A 26,657-nucleotide genomic window follows, 5' to 3' on the forward strand; every position below is an offset into this window, starting at 1 on the left:
ATGGAAAAGCAGCCTTTCCTAGGGCCCACAGGGAAAGTTGTAAGGTCCTAGGAGGTAAAGCATGTCCTTCCTGGAAGTCAAGTCAGGAGAAAACAAGCAAATGTGCAGAGGCAGATGGAAATGCAGTCTTTCCATCTGGAATATTCTTTTCTTTTCTGTCTTTGTAATTAAAGTTTTATTGGAGTACTCATTCGTTTACCTGTCATCTGTGGCTGCTTTTTTGTTTTGTTTTGGTTTTTGGTTTTTGTTGTTTTGTTTCTCTTCTTTATTTTCTTTTAAAGGTTACATTCAAAACATATGAGGTTCCCACCTCACCCCACTCCTCTCACATTAACAACCTCTTTAACCTCAGCGAGGCGAGGCTTTCTGGGAAACGAGGCGCAGGAACAATCATGAACCCATAACGTTGAAAACAGAAGAGCCAGTGGCTCTCGGGGGCTTGGAAAGGATCTTCCTTCCACATCTCAAATCATGTTGTATTATCAAATAAGGCCATCACACGCCCCATCTTCGCTCCTGTCCTTCCACAGCTCCAGATGAGTCAGAGTCTTCTCACTGCAATTACCACTGGTACAGTCTGTCTACTTGGAGAGGGGAGAGGGAAAGATGGGCAGCCCCCCACTGGGCGGAGGTCCTCATCCCCTGAGGGGAATATACAAACTGACAACAGAAGCTAGCAGAGAGAGGCGTGGGGCAGGCAGGGCCATCCCTGTGCCTGAAGCGCCACGGGGGAAGGAGGAAGGCAAATGGCAGTGATGCACTATTGCATCACAGGTGCAGGAATATAACCTGCGCTCGCTCAAGTGCTCCTCTGTGTTCCCGGCCGCTCACCTGACTGCTGCCTCCACCGCCATGCACCCAGGGTGGCTGTCGCTTCTGCTCCTGTCCACGGTGACCCCAGGTGCCCGGGCCTTCAGCAGGGAGCTTTTGAAATGTTTCGAGGACCCCCAGTATGAAGAGATGGTGCAGCTGGCCAAGGACGGGCTGGGGCAGACAGCAGAGAGGAAAAGCATCGTGGTGATTGGAGCGGGCATGGCCGGGCTCACTGTCGCCAAGACCCTGCAAGACGCGGGCCACCAGGTACACTAGGGGTGCAGGAGGCCTCTACGGGGGGCAGGGGAGAAGCAGGTGGGATGTCCCCCGAAGCTAGAGCAAGCGATGGGTTTAGGGGTCTAGGCAAGGGCAGGGCGAGGGGCACTGGTTGGTCTGACTACTGGGTTCTGAACTGAGTTCTAACTAGGAGAGGCAAGCAAGGGCTGTGGCAGCTGGGTGACCCTCCCAGAACCAAGTAGAGGGTGTGGGAGGGATGTGTTTGTGTTTGGTGAGGCCAGGCAAGGTCTGTCCTTCTAGGTGACTGTCCTGGAGGCCTCGGGGCATGTAGGTGGCAGAATTGAGACACACAGAGTGCCTGGAACCCAGTGGTACGTGGACCTTGGTCCCATGAGGATTCCTAGCAACCACAAGTAAGTGTCGGGAGACTGGCGGGGCAGCTGGGAAGGACAGGGCGGGGTCAGCACAGGGGCCAAGAGGCATAGGGCAGGCACAATGCTTCCACCGGAGTGCCGGTGACTGCGAAGCAGGACCACCCACCTCAGCTTCAGAATCGGTCTTTTTTTAAAAAAATTAATTAATTAATTTATTTCTTTTTTTTTAATTAAAATTATTTATTTTTACAAATTACATTAAAAAAATACGAGGTCCCAATCAACCCCACCGCCCCCACCCCCCACTCCCCCCACAGCAACACTCGCTCCCATCATCGTGCCACATCCATTGCACCCAGTAAGTACATCTCTGAACATCACTGCACCCCAAGGTCAATGGTCCACATCAAAGCCCACACTCTCCCCCATTCCATCCAGTGGGCCCTGGGGGGGTCTACAATGTCCTGTAATTGTCCGTGAAGCACCACCCAGGACAACTCCACGTCCCAAAAACGCCTCCACCTCTCATCTCTTCCTCCCATTCCCCAAACCCAGCAGCCACCATGGCTACCCTTCCCACACCCATTCCCCATTTTCTCTGTGGACATTGGCTTGGTTGTGTCCATTGCACATCTATGTCAAGTGGGGGCTTAGATTCCACATGGATACTGGATGCACTCCTCCTGCTTTCAGTTGAAGACACTCTAGGCTCCATGGTGTGGTGGTTGACCTTCTTCAACTCCATGTTAGCTGAGTGGGGTCAGTCCAATAAATCAAAGTGTAGGAGCTGAAGTCTGTTGCGGCTCTGGGCCTGGGTGTCTTACAGAATCAGTCTTAAATCATTACGCGGCCCCAGGTCACTTGCAGAGCCTCCGGGGGCACCCGGTTTTGCTTGTTTTTTTAAATGAAATTATTTTTATTGTCTTTTTAAAAAATGATAAATAGATCACACAAAATGTTACATTAAAAAATATAAGAAAGAATTTGATGATGTCGGAGGAGTGGAGGGTGTGGGGAGTGGGGTATATGGGATCCTCATATTTCTTTGTCTTTTTTTAATTTAATTTTAAACTTTTTCTTTTTAAAAAGATACATAGATCACAAAAATGTTACATTAAAATTATTTTTAATGTACCATGGGTATGATCTATGTATCTTTAAAAAAATGTTTTTAAGCTATTAAAAACAGAAAAAAATATATGAGTTTCCCATATACCCACACCCCACACCCCACTCGTCCCACATCAACAAACTCTTTTTCTATTATTATGAAATTGTCTTTTTTTAAGATACAGAGATCACAAAAAATGTTACATTAAAAAATATAAGAGGTTCCCATATACCCCACAACCCACACTTTCACTCCTCTGACCGCAACATAGTTTTTAAATCATGTTTTTACTAAATTGCCTTTTTTTAAAAAAGATACATAGATCACAAAAAAAGTTACACTAAAAAATATAAGAGTTTCCCATATACCCCACTTCCTACCCCTCACTCCTCCCACATCAACAACTTCTTTCATCATTGTGGCAAATTCATTGCATTTGGTGGATACATTTTGGAGCACTGCTGTACCACATGGATAAGAGTTTGCATCATAGTTTCACTCTCTCCCATTTCCTTCAGTAGGTTATGACAGGATATATAATGCCCATCATGTGACCCTGCAGTATCATTATGGACAACTCCAAGTCCCAAAAAAGTCCCCATATCTCCTCTCTTCTTCCTTCTTCTGCCCTCAGCAACTACCATGGCCACGTTCTCAAGATCAATGCTACAGTTTCTTCCATTACTTGTCACAACAGTTCTATAGTAGAATAAGAGTAAATACACTATTCCATATTTTATTCCTCCATCCTGTGTACAATGGGATGTTGATGTCCACTCCACCTCTATATCGAGAGCGTGCTTAGATCCCACATGATTGATGGCTACAATTCTCCTGCTTGGAGTTGTAGGTACTCTGTTTCCTGGTGTGGTGGTTGACCATCTTCAGCTCCCTGTTAGCTGACCTCTGTAAGTCCAACAAACTGGAGAGTAGGAGTTGCAACTCTGCTGAGGCTCAGGGCCCAGTGGGCACATGGCCAGTCCAGAGATTCAAGTCTCCTGGGTATACACCAACCCCCTATCCAATCACAGTTCCAGTAGAAGTGACACAAAAGACATGTGTAGAAAGATCACCTCTGAGTCCAACTCTATCACACTCAGGAACACAAATTCCAAAGTAGGGCTCTTTGACAAGGCACTGAACCCCAGAGCCAACTGCCATGACCACAGAAACTGTGTTTCTCTTAGCCCTCAGGAGCATCAGTAACTGGAGTTGTATCTACTTTGGCTGTCTCTGGGATCCTGCTGAGGCATGCGTAAGCATGACCCCTCTGATGACTTCCTGACTCTTTTTGAAGACTCTTAGCCATATAATCTCATTGGTCTTTACCAATCCCCCCTTTCATTCAAGGTTTTTTCCTAGATGCATCACCCATTAGTGATTGGTACTAATCCCTCAGCACCAAGGAGGCTCATCCCTGGGAGTTATGTCCCATGGTGAGGGGGGAAGGTAATGCATTTACATGCTGAGTTTGGCTTAGAGAGTGGCCACATGTGAGCAACATGGAGACTCCCAGGAGGTAACTCTTAGGCACCCTGCAGCTCTAGGCCTCGTTCATCTTTCAGGTACACAGGCCATAAGCATAGTCATCAATATCGAGGGCTCATTGTTGGACCATCCACCTTCCCTGGTCTTTGCTGTTGTACTTGGGAGATTGTTGTTGTTCCATTGGGGAATGTGACAGAGCTCCCCTGTCTAGGAACTCAGCACTCCCGTAGTTGTTATTTGTAACTGTAACTACTATGAAAATATCCTACATATATCTGAACATTTTTATGTACCCGATATAATGCCCCAGAGAACTCCCTCCCAACCACATGTCCCCCATCAATAACACCCCATGCCAGTGTTCCTCCCCTGCCATTGTTGAATCTCTCTATGGTTTAAAACTTCAAAAGTGAAGCCTAATATATTGCCAAATTCAATTAATAGGAAAATGAAATAGTAGTGGTAGGTTTAAAGATTAGAAATAGGATACATACTAATTTAGAAAAATTAAAATAAAGTAAAAATAAATGAAAAATATCATAAAACATTGTTTTTGACATTTTGCCTTTCATCACTGTAATAGTTGTTTCCCTGTAGGTACAGTGGTAGGACAATTCCTTTTGTTTCTACCTTAGTGTCTACCTCCTTTTATTTTTCCTACTTTTTAATTTTGTCTTCAAAAAGGGTTTAGATCACAGTAATTCAGATATACAACATAGGGGACTCCCATATATCCAACATCCAACTCTTTTCCCCCTTCCCCAGCAATGATCTTTCTACATGTTCATGTTATATTTGCTGCAGTAGATGTACAGATATTGAAACAGAGCTACCAATCATGGTTCCATTTCGGTTTACATTATGGTTTATATTTTAGACTCTATACTTTTCTAAATTTTTAGTTATGTTATGGTTTACATTATGGTTTACATTTTAGCCTATAGACTTTCATACATTTTTGGTGAAATTTAACATGTCCTATATCCATCATTGCATGATCTTGTGGAACACATCCATTGCCCTCCCAGTTTCCTGCTTCCATCTATTTTATTCCTCTCTCCCCTCCCCTCAGAGCCCATAGTGACAACCATTCTTCACTGTTTGAAGGCCCAGATTCACAGATACTTGCAACAATGCTGAGGGCTTGACATATTACACTCTCCCCCACTGGGAGCCACCAATTCACTTGGGAGACACAATTTCCTTTATTTCCAGAACTTCAGGCCTCCCCAGGATATTGGTATACCTTCCCACTCATTGTATGGGTCTCCACCCAATTATATAACAATGATATAACACACTATTACAAGATGAGCACTCACACACTCCCTAGAAGCCTGCCCCTCTGCCAGATGCTCCCCTTAAGCACCTTAAGCAAGTAACCCTTCTTTATTATATTTTCTAAAGAGTTTTCTCACCATTGTAGTTTCAACCACATACCTAACAATCTCCCTTGTTCAACTGTTCCCCCAAGTCCTCCCACCAATTCTTTGGGCCATCTGACCCACCCTCCCAAACCGAGCCCCCCTCAAGCCTGGAAAGACCCACTCAAAAGTATCCTATGCCCCCATCCTATCCCTTCACTGAACTACTTACCTCCACTTTATCATTGATTTCACCCTTGTAGGCATCAGCTCACAAACTTCCTCTCCCCCACCCCCCACCCCCAATTTCCTGTAAGCCTATCATCCAGTCTCTAGCTCTCTGAGACAGCTTGGTTTGCTTATTTCATATCAGAGAGGTAATGTCGTATCTGTCCTTCAATGCCTGGATTGCTTCACTCAACCTAAGGTCCTCAAGATTCATCCATGTCATTCCATGTGTCTGTACTGCATTCCTTCTTATAGCTGAGTAGTATTCCATTGTATGTACGTACCACATTTTGTTTATCCATTCATCTGTTCAACAACCTTTTTCATCATTGTAGCGCTATCATTGCATTTGGTGAACACTTTTTGGAGCACTGCCACACCACATGGACTACAGTTTATTGTAGTTTACACTCCCTAGTACCAGTTTTGTTGTGTTTTTTAAAAATATTTTTTGTTTTTAAAAGATATATAGATCACACAAAATGTTACATTAAAAAATATAAGATACCAAACTTCACCCCCCACTCTCCCACATCAACAATCTCTTTCATCATTGTGACACATTCATTGCATTTGGTGAATACATTTAGGAGCAATACTTCACCTCATGGATTATACTTTACATTGTAGGTTACCCTCTCCCCCAGTCCATTCAGTGGGTTATGGCAGGATATTTAAGTGAGAGCAGAAGTGATTCTTCTCTGCCTCTCTAGAAGGGCACAGTTGCCGAAGTTAACTGGGATTGAAGAGGCAGAGGGCAGTGTTTGCGATGGCAGGAGTAGCAAGGTGCCCTCCTGGGCAGGAAGGTCTGGGTGCCCCCTGGGTAGGCTGGGGCTCCAGGAGGGACACCTGGGCATTGGCTTGGGGTGGGCTTCCTCTACAGGAGACCCTGCCCTTCAGAGCAGAGCCGGTCAAGCACAGGACCTGTTAGAGACCAGAGGAAGATGCCTGTGGTGTCCAAGTGGCACAGCCAACAGACGGCCAGAGCTGGAGTCCCAGGAACTGTAGCCAGCAAGGAGGGGCCGGGAGGTGTGGAGAGACCAGAGAGCACTGAGGGGGGGGGGGCGCCCAGGGGCCCTGCTCCTCAGGAGCAACGCACCTGTGCATCGAGGCCTGGGGGGCCCCAGGGAATCCTTGAGGGCAAGGAAGGGGCAGGCGGCATGCTCCGCCAGCAGGAAGGAGGCCAGCAGCTTCCCAGTGCTGGCTCAGCCCTCTCTGACTCACCCCACAGGCTGTCCCATGAGTTCATCAGGAAGCTGGGGCTGAAACTCAATAAGTTCATCATGCACAATCCGCGGACCTGGGTGCTGGTCAATGGGGTGCGGCGGCAGGTGAGGGAGGTGGAGGCCCGTCCCCACCTACTGGACTACCGCCTCAAGGCGGATGAGGAGGGCAAGACGGCGCAGCAGCTGCTCATCAAGTCTCTTCGGAAGGTGAGTGGAGGCGGGCACAGGCAGCCCTCATGCGTGGCAGGCCTCTGACCCTTCCCCGTGAACCCCGGGAACTCCTGGGTCGCCGCCTCCTCTAATTTCTCTCTCATTTGCCCAGACCCTAGGCCCAGCCATAGGGGCTTCTACTGCTCTAATCTTTGTCCTCGTTCCCTCTTTCACACCCCAACTCAATCCTGTGCTCAGTAGGCTCCGACACCCCAGCATCTCCACATCCCAGCACCGACACTGAACTTGTGCAGGAAGCAAAAGTGCTTCCGTTAATCTAAGACCCCTCTCGATATAGAGATAGAGTGGACATCACCATCCCAGGGTGTACAGGATGGCAGAATAGAGTATGGATTAGAGTGGACTTACTGATATTCTACTATGGAACTATTGTGATTAGTAATGGAAGAAACTGTAGCATTGATGTGGAGCAAGTGGCCACGGTATCTGCTGAGAGTAGGGAGAGGGAAGAAGAGATATGATGTGAAGGCATTTTCAGGACTTGGAGTTGTCCTGGGTGGTACTGCAGGGACAGTTGCTGGACATTGTATGTCCTGCCATGGCCCACTGGGTGGACTGGGGGACAGTGTAAACTACAATGTAAACAACTATCCATGTGGTGCAGCAGTGCTCCAAAATGTATTCACAAAATGCAATGAATGTCCCATGATGATGAAAGAGGTTGTTAATGTGGTAGAAGTGGGGTGAGGGGGCTGGGGGGTATATGGGGACCTCTTATATTTTTTTAATGTAACATTTAAAAAAATTTTTAATAAAATAAAATAGAAAAAAAAAGAGCTTCCATTAAAACTTTCTTCCCAATCGAGGTGTTAGGCAGGTGTGCTAGAACCCAGACTCTTCAAGCACTGCCCCAGCTGCTTCTGCCTGTGGCCTCATTTGTCAGGGCTGCTACAGGCTGGGGTGATTCAAAAGCACAGAAACACATTGTCAGTTCTTGAAGCCAGAATCCAAAATCAGTGTGTCCCCAGGGTCGTGCTGGTGCTGAAGTCTGCAGGAATCTGCCAGGGGCTTGAGGTCTAACTCTACCTTGCCTTCCATCATATGGCTATCTTCTCTCTGTCCGTGCCTAAATTTCTTCTTCTTATAAGGACACCAGTCACATTGGTTTAAGGGCCACACTAACCTGGGTATTACCTCATCTTAACTAAAGAGCCTCTTCATATATCTAGGAGAGGGACGTGGACTCTTCTTTTGGGGGGACACAGTTGAACTTATAGTAGGCCATTGATCCTGCCTGGTTTCTGTAGAATGACCACAGGTTGGTGGTGGGGATGAAACGAGTGAGCGTGGGAATGTCAAAGTCCTGGAAATGTGGTGAGGGCCGGGGTGATAAGAATCATCAAGTCAGATGAGTGCTAGAGAGGAGGAGCAATGCCAGACTCTGCCTGTGGTAGCTGCTCACCTTTCTCTGTTGAGCTGGGATTCCCTCCGCTTTGAAAACCCCTTGAACTCCCTGCAGAGGAGCCAGGCTCTTTCACAGGAATGCACTCCTGCGAGGCCTTGCCCACAGCCTGGGTTTGCCAAGATGGTGCAGAGGCTCTGCAGGGACACGCCCAGCCCTTGGACAGCTCAACTGGAGCCTTACTCAGCAGCTCAGGGGCGCCAACATTTTCATTTCCTAGGTTGTGCAAAGCACCTGCCATGAAATGAGTTCGACTTAAGCAAGGGAAATTTATGAGCTTACGGTTCGGGGTCAGGAAAATATCCACATCAAGGCCTCATCAAGGCGATGCTTTCTTCCTGGAGCTTGGCTGCTGGCGATCCTTGGCTTCTCTGAAATGCGGCAGGGCGCATGGTGGCACCTGCTGGTTTCTCCCTTCTCCCTGGGTTTCCTCGCTGCTGTGGCTTTCTCTCTGTGTTTATCCTCTTGTAAAGGCCTTCAGAAACAAGATGAAGACTTGTCCTGAATAAGGCAGGCCACACATTAACTAGACAGCCTCATCAAAAGAGAAAGTGGTCACAGGAGTTGCTGAGGCCAGGGAGAGGGAAGAAGAGATGTGATGTGCGGGCGTTTTCGGGGCTTGGAGTTGTCAGAAATGATATTTCAGGGACAGGTGCTGGACATTATCTATCCTGCCATAACTCACTGAATGGACAGGGGGAGGGTGTCAAACTACAATGTGAGTTATAATCCATGTGGTGCAGCAGTGCCGCAAAATGTATTCACCAAATGAATTGAATGTGTCACAGTGATAAAAGAAGTTGTTGATGTGGGAGGAGTGCGGGTGGGAGGTGGGGTATGTGGGAATCTAATATTTTTTAATGTAACATTTTTTTGTGATTTATGTATCTTCAAAAACATACTGTTAAAAAATTAAATGCTCAAAAAAAAAAGACCCATCCTGAATGAGAGTGGTGGGTCACGCCTTAACTGAACAGCCTCATCAAAAGCCCTGCTTCCAAGGGCTTTACAACCACAACCGGGGGCCCCAGCCATTCCTGTACCATTCACCATGACCTGGTTAAGACTAAAGAAGTGTGCCCCACACAGCAAGAGGGTGGTAGACTTTCCTCCTCCAGAACTCCAGTATAATGGCCTGGCCCTCACCTCCACAATCCTCATCATCTGTCCAGAACCAGAGGTTCGGTTTTCACCAGCTGAACTCATCTAGCAAGTCTCACGTGCCTGCACAATTAGAAAGGAGTGGATGGGGATGGGCCAAGGGGCATGCACAGAGCCTTCAGATCTGATGGGCACCAGTCCCCAGCATCTCTCCTTCTCTCTTTTCCCCATGCCCAGGTGGAGGAAGAGCTGAAGCAAGGTACCACCTGCAGCCAGCTGCTGGCGAAATATGACTCCTTCTCCACCAAGGTCAGTCCCCCTGGAACCTCCCTTCCTGCAGCCCACACCCCATCAAGCAGGGCTCAGTCCCCTCCCCAGGCTCAAGGCAGAAGTTAGGGATGTTCAGCATTGAGGTAGTCCCAGATCTTAGAGGGAACCTGTGCCCAGAAATCACCCTCCCATTGGTCAGGGATCCCCAAGAGTGAAAGCCACATCCTTCCTCTCTGCCCTTTACCTGTGGCAGTCACAATGGCCCCTGCAATTTCCTAAGTACACCAAGCCGACCCTTCCTTCAGGACATCTTCCCTCTGCCTGGAGTCACTCACATGTCCCCTTTGAGTTGCGCTTTCCCTCTCCACTCTGGCAGTCCATTATTGACTGCCCTTCCCTGCTTTGTCTCCCTCCACAACACTGTTTACACATTTCACCATGTGTACTTTACTTAACTTGTGTGTGATCTGTATCGCACGATAGAAGGTGAGTTCTATGAGGGCAGGAACAGGCTTTCTTCTTTATTATAGAGTGGTGCATTTAGAGAAAATTCATGTAGAACATACAGGGTCCCCATATACCACGCCATGATTAACACCTTACATGGGTGTGGTACGTCTGTTGCAATTGATGAAAGCACATTTTTATAATTGTACTATTAACTGTAGTCCATGGTATAACTTAGGGTTCACTGTGTTGTGCATTCCTTGGATTTTTAAAAAAATTTGATTCTAGTAACCTATATAAACCCAACATTCCCCCTTTTAACTACACACAAATATATATTCCAGTATTACTGATTACATTCACAATGTTGTGCTACCACCACCATCCATTACCAAAACATTTTGATTATCCCAAATTAAAAATTCTGTACATTTTAGCCTTAACTCCTTATTCCCTACCCTCTCGCTATCAGTGCCCCTTGGTACCAGATTCTATCTAGGTTCTTGGCTATGCTGCAGAAGTGAATTTCAAAACCATGCCGGGTGAGTTAGGCCAGTAAGTTATTCAGGTAGGGAGGGAAAAGAAATGGGAGAAAATAACAGAAAATAACAGAGCAGGGGTCCCAGGTAGAGAGAAAAGTGGTGAAAGGGATGCAGAGGGCTGATTTTAAAACCACAATTCCCCATTATAGATTATAAAAAGTCCCCAGGTTTACTTGTGTGGCCATATGAAATGTAGTGGAGAAATTCGGGTATGCGCGGTTTCGAAGGCCAGGACACGAGAATACCGAGAAGGAAGTTGGTTTATTTTGACCGGCCGGGCTCGGCGGACTCTTGTCCTAATAAAAACCGAGCCCCGAACACCCTTTTCCAGACCCTTTTATACAGAGGATATAGGATTAGGAAGACTAACAGTGATGGTAAACAGACCTTTGGTTAGGTTCTTCAGATCTTAGTATCAGATAGGTTATTTCCTCCAGGTGAGTTACATATTCTCCACATCCAAGCCAGTTTGGATTAGCATAGCTCCACATTGTCTGGAGGCAGCCCTGAATACACACTCAGTCTCACATCCCTTCTGAACATTCAAAGACTGTAGGGCCTATATTACTTATCTGGCCATCTTGCAGACTAGGTATTCTTGGAAATAATTTTGATTTAATGCACAGGCTATATCAATATGGTGGAGGAAAAATGGCAAAAATGACACAAAGAGGGCAGGATGGATCTGTAGACAAAAAGAGCAAGGCAAGCACCTCCACTTTGTGCCTGGCTTTTAAACTGTTAATTATTTTGTCCCTTTGCTAATGGCAGGGGAGGGGGTTCCAGCTGTTTGCTGTTTGGATGGATTAGCCCACGCATCAATACCTTAGTGAAGACACAGTGATAAAGTTTCTAAGGAACATCCAGGGTTTTCCTTGTTGTTGGAGGGAGACTTTGTTCTGGGTGGCAGAATCCGGGGGTGGGGTTCCTACCACCTTGGGGGTTTCTGATGTCCACGTGGACTCTCTGTCAGGTTCCAGATCCATCTATTCCCTATCTTACTAGCCTGCTTCATTGCCCCCTCAGCGAGTTCTACACCTTTAATCTTAAAGCGGTGCTGAAGGAAGATGATCTTTCTTCTGTAGCTGCTTCCTGCCAGTTACGGGCTCACAGACCCTGCCTGAGAAGGCATAGAACTCCCTTGCTACTCTATCTCGACTGGGAGAAGATGGATCTGGCATCCTGTATGAAGCTGGATGAAGTCCCCATATGGTTAACAAGATGTTGATCCTGGAAGAAATAAATTTAATTAGAACTTTAAGAATACACGGGTCCACTAAGAGGACACTGGACCATAAGAATAGAAAAGGCCAGGTGTTTATAAAGGCTACATTTTCTTGACATTGGTGGGTTTTATTTTGCAGGTTTTGATTACGATCTAGGACTGTTTTAGAGTAATTTAAGTAGAGATGACATTTTTCCTTAAGGAAAGGACATACCCTTCCCTGTGCTGCAGTTAGAATGTCAAGTTCCCTGTGATTTTGCATTACCATAGCAGCAAGAGAGTCTGCCTGCTGTTTCGGAGCGTTTAAGGCACAGTTGGTTTTATCCATGCTGTTAGTTGTAGGGAGCAATTGAAATAGACAAGGAGTTTTAGTATAGACTGCCAACCCCAATTTTCAATACTGCTGGTTATGCTGAAAGCAGCTAAGAGGGGGATGAGAAGGGACACTGCCTTTTTTAAAAGAAAAAAGGACAAGGGGTTTTTAAGGCAATGGGTTAGAGATTTAGATGATACGTAGCTTCATTTCTTGAAGAGATATTTTAGGCCATCCAATGGCTGGCACTCGTATGACCTGTCAGTTGCTTCTGCTGAGTTGATCCCTCCTTGGACAGCTGGCTTCACTCGGGATAAATGCACCCAGATGGCAATTCCTTTAGCTTTAACAGCTATGGGAGTGGTTAAAACCACAGGATAAGGTTCCTTCCATTTAGGCTCTAACTGAGAGTGAGGCCTGTTTCCTTGCCAGGTTTTTATTAGAACCTGGTCTCCAGGCTTAATTTTAGGTAAAGATAATTCATGGATTTGTTGAGTTTTCCCTAGGTTGATAAAATATTTTGTGACTTTGAATTTCTTGATCTAGCATGAGGTCCTGGATAAGGAAAGGCCGTCCATAAACCATTTCAAAGGGGCTAAGCTGAAGTGGGTCTTTTGGAGCTAAACGTGGCCTACGGGTAAATTGATGACTTAATGAGATGCAGTTTCCTGGCAGAGTTTAGCTGGAATTTCCTTTAAAGTGCGGTTAACTCTCTCTGCTTTCCCTGAGGATCGGGGCCTCCAGGAACTATGGAGATGATATGTAATTCCAAGGGCAGCTGACAGACCTTGGGTTATTTTACTAGTAAAAGCTGGCCCATTGTCACTTTGGAGGGACTTAGGCAATCCAAACCTGGGAACTATTTCTTTTATGAGAGCTTTAAACACTTGACTTGCCGTTTCTCTCCTGGTGGGAAATGCTTCTACCCATCCAGTCAAATTATCTACCAGTACTAAGCGGTACTTACAGCCCTGGCAAGATGGCATGTGGATGAAGTCTATTTGCCAGCTTTCCCCAGGGTATGATCCCTGCATCTGGACAGGAGGGTTTAAGGGGGGAGGATAGTTGAGCGTCCCATTGTCTGAGTTATTAACTGTATACAGGGAGCAACTCCTGATAACTTCTTTGACTATTTTCACTAGGCCCTGTCCTTTGAAGACCCACTTGGCGAAGCCAGTTAGGACATCCTTCCCCAGATGAGTGGCTTGGTGAAGTCCATGAAGGACTTTCCATTGCACTGCTTCTGGAAGGTAGTCTTGAGTATTTCTAACAAGCCACCATCAGCCTCCAGGGTGAACCCCAGGGTAGCTGCCCTGGTTTGTTCATCCTGGGTATACTGTGGGACTTCAAGTACTGGTACAGGTGTTGGGATAAGGGGTAGGAGGGAGACCTGGGTTTGTGCTGCTGCTTTAGCAGCTGCATCAGCTCAAGCATTTCCCTTTGCTATAGCAGTGTTTGTTTTCTGATGTCCCGGACAATGCATAACAGCTATTTCTTAAGGTAACAGTGTGGCTTCTAGTTAATCTAGGGTTTCTTGTCTATGATTAATAGGTGACCCACTGTTCGTAAGCAAGCCTCGTTCTCACCAACAGCAGAGTGAGCATTAAGGACAAGGAAAGCATACTTAGAGTCCGTGTAAATATGAGCCCATTTCCCAGCTGCTAGTGTTGGAGATTTGGACCCAAAGGGTATCGGGAATGAAAAAAAGAGAAAAGGTAGAAGGAAACAAAGAGAAAGAATGAGCAAGAGAGCTGGGATCAGGGGGTCTGCAAGTAATAACTCCTCAGACTACTTTATTGTTTACAAGGGACTCTTTATATAACCCAGTGGACGTGCCAATAAGCAGGAACACGGAGCCTACGTGCCAATAAGCAGGAACATCACTTGATTACCCATAGTCTAAGGAATTTTTAAAAATCTTATCTCAAGGTACAAAGTCTAAGTGTTCTATTCACTATAAAAGGTATGTGCTCATCTTTTCTTTCAGCCTTGAACAGCTTGTTCCCATTTGCCAGAAACTCTTAATTACCTGAGGTTGCAAGAGTAGCCATGGAGACAGCACTAGCCTGGAGACAGCATGTCTCTCCTTGAGAGGCTGCTGCGCCTCAGGTTCCAACAGCTAGTTTTAAACTTTCGGTAAGAGCAATTAGCTCTGCTTTCTGGTCTGAAGTTTCAGGGGGAAAGCTTTGACTTCTATGGTTTCAAACTGAGAAACCACTACATAGCCTGCCTTTTTAATTCCTTCCTTCATAAAACTGCTTCCATCTCTGAACCATTCAATGTCCGGGTTCACAAGAGGCTCATCTTTAAATCCGGCCTGCTGGAATAGTTTTGGTTATGTTTCGAGGCAGAAGCAGAGAAGGGGTCCGTCAGGATCTGACTTTGGGCCTTCTACTGGTGGTAGGGTGTCTGGGTTAAGAGTCTGACATACCCTTATATGCACATCAGGGGTTTCTAGCAATTGAACCTGGTATTTAATTAACTGGCTACCTGTAAGCCACTGGTGGCCCCTGGCCTCAAGCACATCCTTTACCTGGTGAGGGGTGAAAACTGTGAGAGGTTGTCCCCAAATTAGTTTGCCGGCTTTCTCAATTAAAAGGGCTGTTTCCCCCACTGCTCTTAAGCAAGGTGGCCATCCCTGTGCTGTACTGTTTAGCAGTTTAGAGAAATAAGCTACAGGTTAAGAAACTTCACCCAGTTTTTGGACTAACACTCCCAGAGCTATTCCTTTCTTTTCAGTTATGTATAGAAAGAAAGGCTTGCTTAGGTTAGAAATTCCTAATGCTGGAGCCCTAACTAAGGCCTCTTTTAGGGCATTGAAGGCAACTTTCTGGCTTGTTCCCCACTCTAAGGGTTGGTTATGCACTCCTGCAATAGCACTGTACAGTGACTGGGCTATTTTCCCAAACTTCGATACCCACAGTCTACAGTAACCAGCCATTCCTAGAAAAGTTCTCAGCTGTTTCTTTGAGGTAGGAGAATACTAGTGATAGCTTGAATTCTTTCTGGGGAGAGAGGCCTTTCCCCCAGGGTAAGAAGGAACCCTAAGTAGGAAGCTTTTTGCTGAGAGATTCATGCCTTGGATGCTGATACCCTATAGCCCCTATCAGCTAGGTAATGAAGGACTAAAACGGTATTGGCATCAGAAACTTCCTTCATTGGACGGCAAAGCAACAGATCATCCACATATTGTAAAAGGACACTCTGTGGCAAGTGGCAGTCAGGTAGATCCTGAGCTAAGGCATTCCCAAAAATATGGGGGCTGTTTCAGAACCCTTGAGGCAACATAGTCCGTGTAAGTTGGACTGGGTCCCTAGTGTTGGACTCCTGCCATTCAAAGGCTAAAAGGAATTGAGAGTCCAGATAGAGAGGAATGCAGAAAAAGGCATCCTTTAAGTCTAGAATGGTAAACGAAGCTGCAGTTTCTGGAACCCGGTTTAGCAGAGTATAAGGGTTGGGTACAACTGGGTGAATTGGTATTACAAAGCTATTGACTGCTCTTAAGTCTTGAACTAGCCTGTAGGTACCATTGGGCTTTTTCACAGGTAGAATTGTCATGTTGCAGGGAGATTGGCAGGGAATTAGTAGGTTATTCTCCAAGAATTTTTAAACTGTGGGCTGGAGGCCTTTAACAGCATCCTCCTTGAGGGGGTACTGCTTTTTATGAGGGTTTGGCTAGTTAACATCATAAGAAATGGAAACTGGGGGAATCCAGAGGGCCCTTCCAGGTATCCCAATTTCCCAAACAATAGAATTTACGTTACTTTTGATTTCCTGGGGAATGGCTGTTGATGAAACACCAGACTCTTGATCCAGAAGCATGGCTAAACACAGAGTTCCACGTTCTTCCTGGGAGCACTGTGCTACAGGCACCTTAGAGGTTCTGTTTATCCTTACAAGTTGGATGCATGCCCCCAGAGTACTAAGTAAATCTCACCCCAGTAAGGGGGTGGGACACTCAGGGACAATTAAAAATTGATGGCTTATAATTAGGTTTCCTATCTGGCAAAGAAGGGGTTCAGTAAAAGATCAAACTTTAGTTCTACCATCAACACCCACTACCGGAGAGGTTCTGGGGGGGGGGGTTTGGAGTGACAGGTCAGAACTGAGTAAGTGGCTTCTGTATCAATTAAAAAGTTAAATTTTTTACTTGCCACATCGAAGATCACCTGTGGCTCCTCTAGTTCGATGTTGCATGGAGTCATCCACGGAGATGCTCTGTGTCCCAGGCCCCCTCAGTCCTCCACAGGGAAGCTGCTGCCACCAGGGGCCTGCGGCCTGTTTCCCCATACTGGGGGCAGGAATGGGGGGTAGGGGGGTCCTTGTGTGGGTTAGGGCAGTTTTTCTTCCAGGGGCTATTCTCTTCAAAGTTGAAGCGGGATCTCGAGGGTCTGGAGCCTGAGCTGGGGTGACCCCGAAGTGACCGGCTGCCATTTATGGCAACTGCAAGTAGCTGAGCCTACTGCCTGTCCCTCTTTGCCCTCTACTCTTTAAAGGCCTGGACAGGGTTGTTGAAGACAGAAAAAGCTACTTTTCAAAGAGAATTCATTGAGGTTCCAGGACCTAGAGCTAGCTTTTGGAGTTTTCTTTTCATATCTGGAGCTGCCTGGCCGATGAAATAGGTTTTTAATATAATCTGTCCCTCCGCTGAGTCTGGATTAACGTGGGTATACTTTCTCATAGTTACTACTAGTCTCCCTTGAAACAGGGCAGGGTTTTCCTTTTCCATCTGGGTTATTCCCTGCAGCTTATTATTATAATTAACAGACTTGACAATTCACTTGTTCATTCCCAGTAGTAATCATGTTATCAAATAATCATATAGGCTCTTGCTTGCCCTCTGGTAGTTCCTGTTAGGAACTGCTGCAACCCCTACAGCATATTGCTGGGGCTGCTGGGCAGCCATCCCATCCCCATGCCCCTGGGCTGCTTCTCAAATGCCACGCTTTTCTTCAGGGGTGCAGCACGGAACTAGGATAACATACACATCTCCCCGTGTTAGCTCAAAATTTAGGGTTAACTTTTGGAATTCCTCAGTAAACTTTTCTGGGTCTTCTGAAAATTGCCCTGACTGTTCCTTACACTGAGTTAAATCTGTCATGGTGAAGGGAACATGGACTCTAATTGTTCTTGCTTCTCCATTTGCTCCTTCCCTTACTGGGTAGAGGCCGTCTTTGTGTTTCCTAATAAGGGTGGAAAGATGCTCCACTTCTTGTGAATCCTGCTGGGGTAGCATAGGCACAGGAGGCATGGAAGCAGAGGCTGGAGGGAGGCGGGACCGAGGAGGGGATCATCTAAGATGATCCCTTCAGGAAGTGCTTTCACTTCTTGAGCATAACATAACTTGCAAGATCCACTGAAACTTGTATCCTCATATAGAGCCGTAAAAAGTTGAACATATGAAACCTCTGACTGCTTTCTTTCCTTCTTACAGAGGAGGTCTATTTGCAAAATGCAGTCATACTATAAAGTACCATTTACAGGCCAATTTTGGCCACCTTCAAGGCTATATTGTGGCCATGCAGTATTGCAGAAGATCAGTTTGTCCTTCAACCCTTCAGTTGGTAGGGTTGTCCAGTTCATGAGAATACATCCAAATGGGGAGCCTTCTAGTATGTTAGAGGTTGTACCCATTATTCTAGGAAGAATGAGAAGTACTTTTTAGTCGACCATTCTGGCATCCCAGGATTCTAGCCTGACTAAACTTACCAGTCCACATAATTTGGAGCTGAAGCCCTGTCTCAGCATCCTGAGAATATTTATTTTCAGGGTGTAAGTGGCCCACAAGCATCCTTGTGGGCAGGTCTTGGGGGTATCTGATTCTGGATATCAGATAAATGAGCCCAAGCTGACTGGGAGGCCTGAGCAGTGACCCCAAATCAAAGCACCTGAGATGTTTGTCCCAGGGGATATTTGGCTGCTCTCTGAATGGATGGGCCCAAGGAATGGGGGCCATTCAGTTTCCTGCTCTGGTTCTCGGCACCCCTACTTTCCAGGGTCCGAGACCAACCCAAATAGAAGTTCCTGAGTCAAATCTCAGGATATGTTTGGCTGCTCACTGATCGCCACCACCCCAGGAAATCAGAGAGCCCCTGCTGCAGGGATACCCGGGGCAGGCTGGACTTGGGAGACAGGCCGAATTGATTTCTAACCTGAAGCTGCCAAGCCGAACTGTGCTTCTTCCTCCTATCCTTCCAGAATTATTAAGTGCAGCCTTAGTTCTTACTTTACTGTGATACTTTTCCAGTTAAACCAGTTATTAAAAGAGCATTAAGTAATTAGAGGTTAATTGTACAAAGTTAATAGATTTTGGGGTCCGGAGACAATAGCTTCCCTGCTAAACAAAAGGCACTTTCCACGAGAACTTTATTTTACCGGTTTTTAAAACAGACCAAAGCATCCTAACAAACCTGCAAAGAGAGATTCAGTAAAAAATTAAAATATGGGTAAAGGTTAGAAATTGCAAGGGTGTTCTGGCCACGTAGCCACCCTGAGGAGAACATCCATGGCATCCGTTTAGACTCTGCCCATGGTCTTCGGGCTTCCTTCCTCCAGGTGGGTGCGGTCAGTAGGAAAGCCGCTTGCAGAGGCCTGGGCCCAGTGGAGGGGTAAGCTCGCAGGCCTCCACTACTGCCCTGTGCCCTCTCGAAAGGGCTGCAGGAGAAGGAAGGCAGCGGTCTCCAGCGTCGAGGGCAAAGCCTTGCTTGAAAGACCAGCCTCATAGTGAACTCCCATGCTGTGCCCCAGCCCTCCCGACTGGGGTTAGATCTAACAAGATGGGATGGGTGGCGCAGACACAAAGAATTTCCAGACCTCAGCCCCTTCCCTCCCAGGATCACAACCTTTGGGGCCTCAGACGCAAACCCGTTTAAAATAGAGAACCAAAGGAAGGCATTAAGCAGGCTGTAGCCCATAGTTTCACTTACCAATAAACGCCTCGACCTGGCTAGCCAAATATGTTACCAGATTCTATCTGGATTCTCAGGTGTGCTGCAGAAATTAATTTTGAAAGCATGCCAGGTGAGTAAGGCCAGTCATTTATTCAGGTAGGGAGGGAAGAGAAATGGGAGAAAATAACAGAGCAGGGGTCCCAGGGAGAGGAAAAAGGGGTGAAAGCAATGAAGAGGGCTGATTTACAAGCTACAATTCCCCATTATAGATTATAAATCCCTAGGTTTACTTGCGTGACCACGTGGCAGAAGAAAAATGATGAAAACAACACAAAGATGGCAGGATGGGTGCCTAGGCGAAAAGAGCAAGGCAAGAGCCCGCGCTTGTGCCTAGCTTTTAAACTGTTAATTATTTTGTCCCGTTGCAAATGGCAGGGGAGGGGGTTCCAGTTGTTTGCTATTTGGATTGGTTACCCCACCTGTAATTCCTTAGTGAGGACCCAATGATAAAGTTTCTAGGGAACATTTGGGCTTTTCGTTGTTCTCAGGAGGGAGTCTTTGTTCTGGATAGCAGAATCCGTAGGTGGGGTTCCTCCAGCAGCCATCTTGCGGGTTTCTGATGTCCACGTAGACTCTCTGTCAGGTTCCAGATCAGTGTATTCCCTATCTTATTAGCCTGCTTCACTTGTAATGTGTATTCTAGATTCTGATTCTTTGCTTGCTTATTCTAATTTTGTCATACTAGTGTGACCTTACATATTTGTCCTTTTGTGTCTGACTTCTTTCACTCAACCTGATGTCTTCAGGGTTCTTTCATGTTGTCATATGTATCAGAATGTTACACCTTTTTATGGCTGGATAATACTCCATTGTGGGCATTTACCACATTTTGTTTATCCATTCATTGATTGATTGGCACCTGGATTGCATCCATCTTTCAACAGATGTGAATAACACAAATGTTCATGTTTGTTTGAAACACTGCTTTCAATTATTTTGGGTATATACCTGAAGTGGAATTGCCAGGTCATATGGTAAATACATACTTAACTCTCTGAGAAACTGCCAAACTGTCTTCCCACCAGCATTGAAAGACTCTTCCTGTATCTTCATATCTTCTTTAATACTCGTATTTTTCTGTTTAACAGTAGCTTCTAGAGGGTATAAAATGGTATGTTCTAGTGGTTTTGATTTGCATTTCTCTAATGGTTAATAATGTTCAGGATCTTCTCATGTGCTTTATGGCCATTTGTATATCTTCTTTGGAAAAATGTCTATTCAACTATTTACCCATTTTCAATTGGGTTGCTTTTCTTTGTTGATAATTTAAAGGATTTCTTTATATATTCTAGATATTAAACACTTGAGATATGTGATTTCCAAACATTTTCTCCCATTGTGTAAGTTGTCATTTTACTTTCATGATAAAGTCCACTGAGATGCAAAACTGTTACATTTTGATGCGGTCCCATTGATCTATTTTTTTTCTTTTGTTATTTGCACTTCAGATGTAAAGTCTATGAAACCGTTGACTGACACAAGGTCCTGAAGATGCTTCCCTAGGTTTTCTTCTAGGAGTTTTATAGTCCTCATTCTTATATTTAGGTATTTGATCAATTTTGAGTTGACTTTTATCTATGCATGTGGTAGTGTTGTCGAATTTGAGAGAGGTTTAATTATTTGCATATAGGGAGGCCAGGACTCAGGAATGATTTTGAGAAGGAAAAAAGGTTTATTGATGGCTGGCTGGACTCAGGAGATTTTTGTTTTAATCCCGAGCCTGGAACAAGATTTTTGAGTTCATTTTATACAGAGGAAAGGCTAAAAGGTCTTTTTGTTTCAGTTTTTAATAGTTTTAAATTAGCATATATATCTTCTACATCTTAGGTAAGCTTTTAGCATGGACTTCAGGCATTCTAGATAAGCTTTTAGCATATTTGGTTTGCATTTCCCCTGAATACTTAAAATTTATAGACTTTGCATTGATAAACTGTTTCCTGGGACTGGAGTCCTTGTCATGGTTACTAAGGGCAGGACTGCAGCCTTTTATCACTGCACACTCACAAGTTACAGATAGTTTAGGTTATCTCTGAAGAGACAAGGACCCTTCCACCCATAGCCCACATTATTTCCCCCTTTTGCCAAAGTTTAACTTGTTAAGCTTTGGCATAATTATTGTTGGAACTATGAGGTGGATGGCTGTTTGTTGTTTTGATTGATTATTAATCTTTAGTGTAGCCTTCAGGACTGTTTTTAGAAGTTTAGAAGTTTTTATTTTGGACAGCAGAATTTTGGCGCAGGGCCCCCTGCAGTTATTCTGGGGCTACAGGTGTCAGGTGGATTTTTAGGCAGGTTTTAGATCTATGTATTAATTTGTTTTATCTTTAAATAAGAGTTTACACCTTTAATTTAAAAGGGATGCTGAAGGGAGATGATTTTTTTTTTGTAACTGCTTTCTGTTGGCTATGGGCTGTAGTTATTGCTTAATAAGGTGTAAATTTCTTATTTTATTTTAACTGGAGGAAGATGGATTCGACATTTTGTAGGAAGTTGGATGAAGTTTTTATATGGTTAATAAGATGTTTACTCTGAAAGCAATGAACTTAATTAAAAATGTGGAATACCTTTTTTTAAAAGAGGACATTGGATTACAGAGGTAGACCAGGTTAGGTGCTTATAAAGATGGCACTCTTTTTAAAAAGCTGGTGGGAATAGCATGTGTATATATTTTTTTAAGTTATTTATTTTTTAGAGAGAAATTGCAACAGACACTTAGCTTTGTCTGAAGATACATTTTAATCTGTTTAATGATTGGCATTTATTTGCTTCGTTAGATGCTCTTGGTGAACTGGCACTTCTTGGGCACCTGGCTTTATTTAGGATTAGAATACTAAGTTGGAAATTCTTTTAGTTTTTAGCTGTGGGAGTGATTAGAACTACAGAATAAAGGTTTTTTACACTTTGGTTTTAATTGTACAATTTTTAGCAATTTTGACTTGTTTAATAGGTGACAGTATTATCAAGGAAGCTTTACTTTTGCTTCACAGTAGAGTACAGTAGAATATAGTAAGCTGACTGAGCTTGGCTGAGACTGCTACTTCACTTTACAGACATGTTTATTAACTGTTTAGAAAATGAATTTACTAGGAATTTAACATGTTTAATATATTCTCACACTTGATTTAAAATAGAAAAGATAATGTTATAATTACTAAGCATGTATTTAGTACGGGATAAGAGTACAGCACTTAATATTAATTAATGTCTTACTTAATGCATAAGGATTTAGAGTTGCAATTATTAGTTTTAAGTTTCAGGTTTGTAATACTTTTCATGTTATTTTTTCATGAGAGCAGACTATAATGCCAATTGTGTTTAAGGTTTATTTACAGTATTTTGGTATTATGGCTTTACTTAGCATGTTTTTTACACAGTGAGCAAGTGGCAGCATTGTTGATTCTAGAGATTTTTTAGTCTTGTACTAGTTTGGTGCATAGTGCTTTTTGGCACTATGGAATAGTGCCAGTTTGGAGGCGATGTCTATTGTACACTTGGTTGTACCGAGTTATTATTGGCTGCTGCAGGAGCTTGAAACTGCAACGTAGTTTCCACTGACTTTAGGAGCAGAACTAGAGGCTGATACAGCAAATATTTTAATTGAGGAGTTAGTGAGTAGCTTAGCCAATAACGCACATGGAGAGGAAAAATGCAATGTATACAAGGCCTGGTTTGAATGCACAAAAGAGTTTGATAATGTTAAAGTTTATTTCTTGTTTTTATATATATATTTTAGACAATTTAATGCCACACATTATATATTAAATGACTGTTTACTTACACAATTTTACTATGAAGATAATAGTAGGTATTTTACTTTAGTAACAGGGAAAAAATTATTTTTTATTGTTAAAATGAAAACAGAATATTTCTAATAGAATTAAGACAACTTTTTATTACTATTTACTTACATATGTACTTTGTGGTGGCCTTTAGACAGATTTTATTATTACGCCAAAGTTATTTTTTTGCAACTAATACTAATTTAAGTTTTAGTTAACAATGACTTTTAGAAATAGAACTACTTGAACATTTTTAGTTTGGAAGATGTTTTATAAACTCTTTATAATTGATTATAACTACATTGACTAGCTACTTTATGTTTAAATAAATTTTTTTAATTACAATTATTAACTAAAGAAATTTACTCTATTTAAGAGAGCATATTTACAATTTTTTCTTTGGCTTAATTTTACTAATGTGAACTTATAATTTTTATTACTTTAAAGATTTTGTACATATAGTGTTAATTTAGTTTCTAAATTAGCTATGGGAGATTACACTCAAGTTAAATAAAATTGAAACCATTATAGTTTATTTCACGAATGTTTTTCTTTTTTCTTACAGGAAGCTAAAAACTTTTTTTCTTTGTTTAAGTTATGAAAATGAATAATTTAAAAGCATACTGATTATCAGGTTTTAAAACACATTACACAATTACCTAATTTGTTTAATTATAACCTAGGAAAGATTTTTCTGTTGTTTGTATGGACTTTACTTACTGAAATTTGTTAATAGAGCCACTAATTACTTTTATTTTGTTGGGAAGAAATTTTTTGGAAGAAAATAAGGCTCACCAGATTGTGGAGAAGAAGAAAATAATTTATTCTTAATTGTGCAATAAGGGGCGCAGAGCCAGATATGGCTGGCACCTCGAACAAAGAAAAATGACACAATTTACACGCTTAAGCCTAGCATGCAAGCTCTTCCTCTGTTTTTTTATAGATTGGATGCTTTAGGAGTTATAGCTTATTTGAGAAGATTTAACTTTCTCTTGCAAAAGTTTGTGATTTAACTGCTTCCTTTATTACATTTCAATCATTTTAGCTTTTACTTGCTCTCTTTTGTTAAATAAGGAATAGAATTTAGTGCTGAAATGGCACTGACCTAGCTACTTTTTGGGCATTCTTTTATTGCCCATAGGATTGGCTTAAGCTGGTTTTTTCTACTGCTGTTCAACTCGGGAGTGGGAGACTGAGGCAGCAGGCTGCCAGGTTACACTAATTAACTTTTTTTTTCTTTATGTGGAAATTAACTTAATTTTTGTTTTTTACATTTTATGGTTGACAAAAGGTTTACACTGGGAAATTACAGGGCAAACTGATTTTTAATTTCCTAGCCTAGTAGATAGGTTTAATTTGCTACACCTAGTTTTGCCTTTAAAGCTCTTGCAAAGAAGAGGCCCTTTTTTAATTGTTTTTATGATTAGATTTTTATATGACTTTTTCATCTTGCTTAGTTTAATTTGGGCTTTAAGAATATTTACTTACATATGTAACTGCATATTTAATTTTCAAATTATTAAAAATTAAATATGTTTTTAATAATTTGAATTGAGCTTATTTAAGAATTTTTATTCATTAATTTGATATTACTCTGCTGTATGAAGATATACACTGAGCAAATGGGCAGATACAAAGAGACAAAGAAATAACTTGTTGATGTTACTTATAATTTGCATTATTTTATATATTCTTTAGCTTAATTTGGGGCTTAGAAATATATATTACTTCTATAACTGCATATTTAACAATTGGAGCAAATAGGCAGACATGAATAGTTTGACACAAAAATGTAACTTTAGTTACTTTAAAAAACAAGTGTGACTGCAAAACATTTTAAAGACTTTTGAAACTTTTTTTTAATTTGCACTATGACTGCAGTTTTATACAAGAATTTTTTTTTATTTAATGGATTGTAACTAAAATGTTTTTAATGCTTTAGCACTATTTTTTATTTTAGAACTTTATATTTTACTTTGAATTTAGCAGAATTTTGGATAAGCAACAAGATTAATCTTATATATATTTATTGAGGCTATTTGAAGCCTCAGGGAGGCAGACTGGTTTTTCTCATGAATTGCCACTCTTAGGAGCACTGACTGTTAGGGCAGGAGACTTTTCCCCCTTTCCTCATTTTTTTTTTTTATTTTTTATTTTGGAGATAATAAAACTTCAGTGGTTGTTTAACTTTATTTTATCAGGCAGCAATTTATTTAGTTTATACTTGAATTCATGAGAGAAAGGGTTACTAATACTAGGACAGTTGACAGTGATGTTTTAGCTCTTTTTTGGCTTGTAGGGGCAGAAGCTATTATGAAAAAAACTATAGGCAAAGGCAAGGGGTGAGATTAGGCTTGAAGTAACCATAAACAAAGGAAAGATTAGTTTAGAATTTACACTTAAATAATAGTTTTAGGCTAAATTCACTTAGCTATAATTTTAGTTATTATTTTTCTGCTGTTTTAAAATATAAATGCATTTATAAATGTTTTTAACTCTTAGTTACAGTTTTTATTAATTTTTTAAAAACTTGTTAATTTCATAACACTTTTAAACAATTTTTATTTGACTTATAATATATTAAATGAATTTAACTATCATTTTAATTTTTCTTTCAAGGTAAAAGAATAAATTTCTTGCAGTTTGAAATAAAAAGCTACTTTTCGGGATTTGATTTTTAGAACATAATGTTTTTTAAAAGAGATAAGAATTTGTTTTTAAACACTGAGGAAATGATGAGGTTAAAGCACAAGAAGCTATTTTGATAAAACAGATTTATTTTGTATATTGATTTTATTTAATTTTAATTATAAAAATTTTTTTTCCACAAACCTACACTTTTAGTATTCATTCAGATTTTGTTCCACACTTGACTCTTTCCAATAATCAATTATTTTATCTTAGGACAAAATCATTTTCTGTTTCCTTAACAATAAAAACATATTTTATATATCCTATATACTAAGTTACCAGGCAAATTTTTTACAATATATAATTCCCATTAATACTAAACAAGCTTGTTAAAATAATGAACTTTTTTTTACTTTAAATACTTAGTAGCATGTAATATTAGAAATAGTTTTTTGGAAGCAAGTTGGCAGGGGAGCCTGGCTGCTAAAGAAAAGTTTTTTTGTTATAAAATTACTTTTATTATTAATTCAGTTTTTGTTTAATAATGACTTTTTGCAATTAGCCATTTAAATACCTTAATTTAAAGAATGCTTTGTTAAACTTTTATAATTATTTATATTTTTAAGACAAATTTTACTTTCACAGAACACATTCTCTTACTTAAAGTTACTACAATATCTTTTAAGAACCTGGGCAGAATGCAAACATATTTTGGCTTTGACACTCTAGGGAGGGAACTGCATTTATTTTGATTCTGCTTTTTACTCCCTTCACTTTCTCCCCACCCCCACCCCTTCCAGGCAGTTGGGTACACAACAATCAAATAGGAAAGCCACTTATGAATAGAAAGTATGTGGACTCACTAGAAAAGGGCAAGCTGCTCTTTTTTTTCTAGCTTTCTGTTAAAATGGGCAGATAGAACCTA

The 26,657-nt window shown here is 42.3% G+C and overlaps 1 protein-coding gene across 1 annotated transcript in view; it reads left to right on the forward strand.

The window, feature by feature from the left end:
• The first annotated feature begins 852 nt into the window (after window positions 1–852).
• Window positions 853–26,657, forward strand: part of LOC131273718 (L-amino-acid oxidase-like) — a 34,514-nt gene continuing 8,709 nt past the window's right edge. Inside the window, exons 1-4 of the mRNA XM_058277902.2 lie at window positions 853–1,080; window positions 1,351–1,463; window positions 6,847–7,048; window positions 9,813–9,884. Of these exons, the coding sequence (XP_058133885.1) occupies window positions 853–1,080; window positions 1,351–1,463; window positions 6,847–7,048; window positions 9,813–9,884 (615 nt within the window). The remainder of the gene's footprint in view (window positions 1,081–1,350; window positions 1,464–6,846; window positions 7,049–9,812; window positions 9,885–26,657) is intronic.

This window comes from Dasypus novemcinctus, chromosome 16 (assembly GCF_030445035.2).
Source record: "Dasypus novemcinctus isolate mDasNov1 chromosome 16, mDasNov1.1.hap2, whole genome shotgun sequence".
NCBI lineage: Eukaryota > Metazoa > Chordata > Mammalia > Cingulata > Dasypodidae > Dasypus > Dasypus novemcinctus.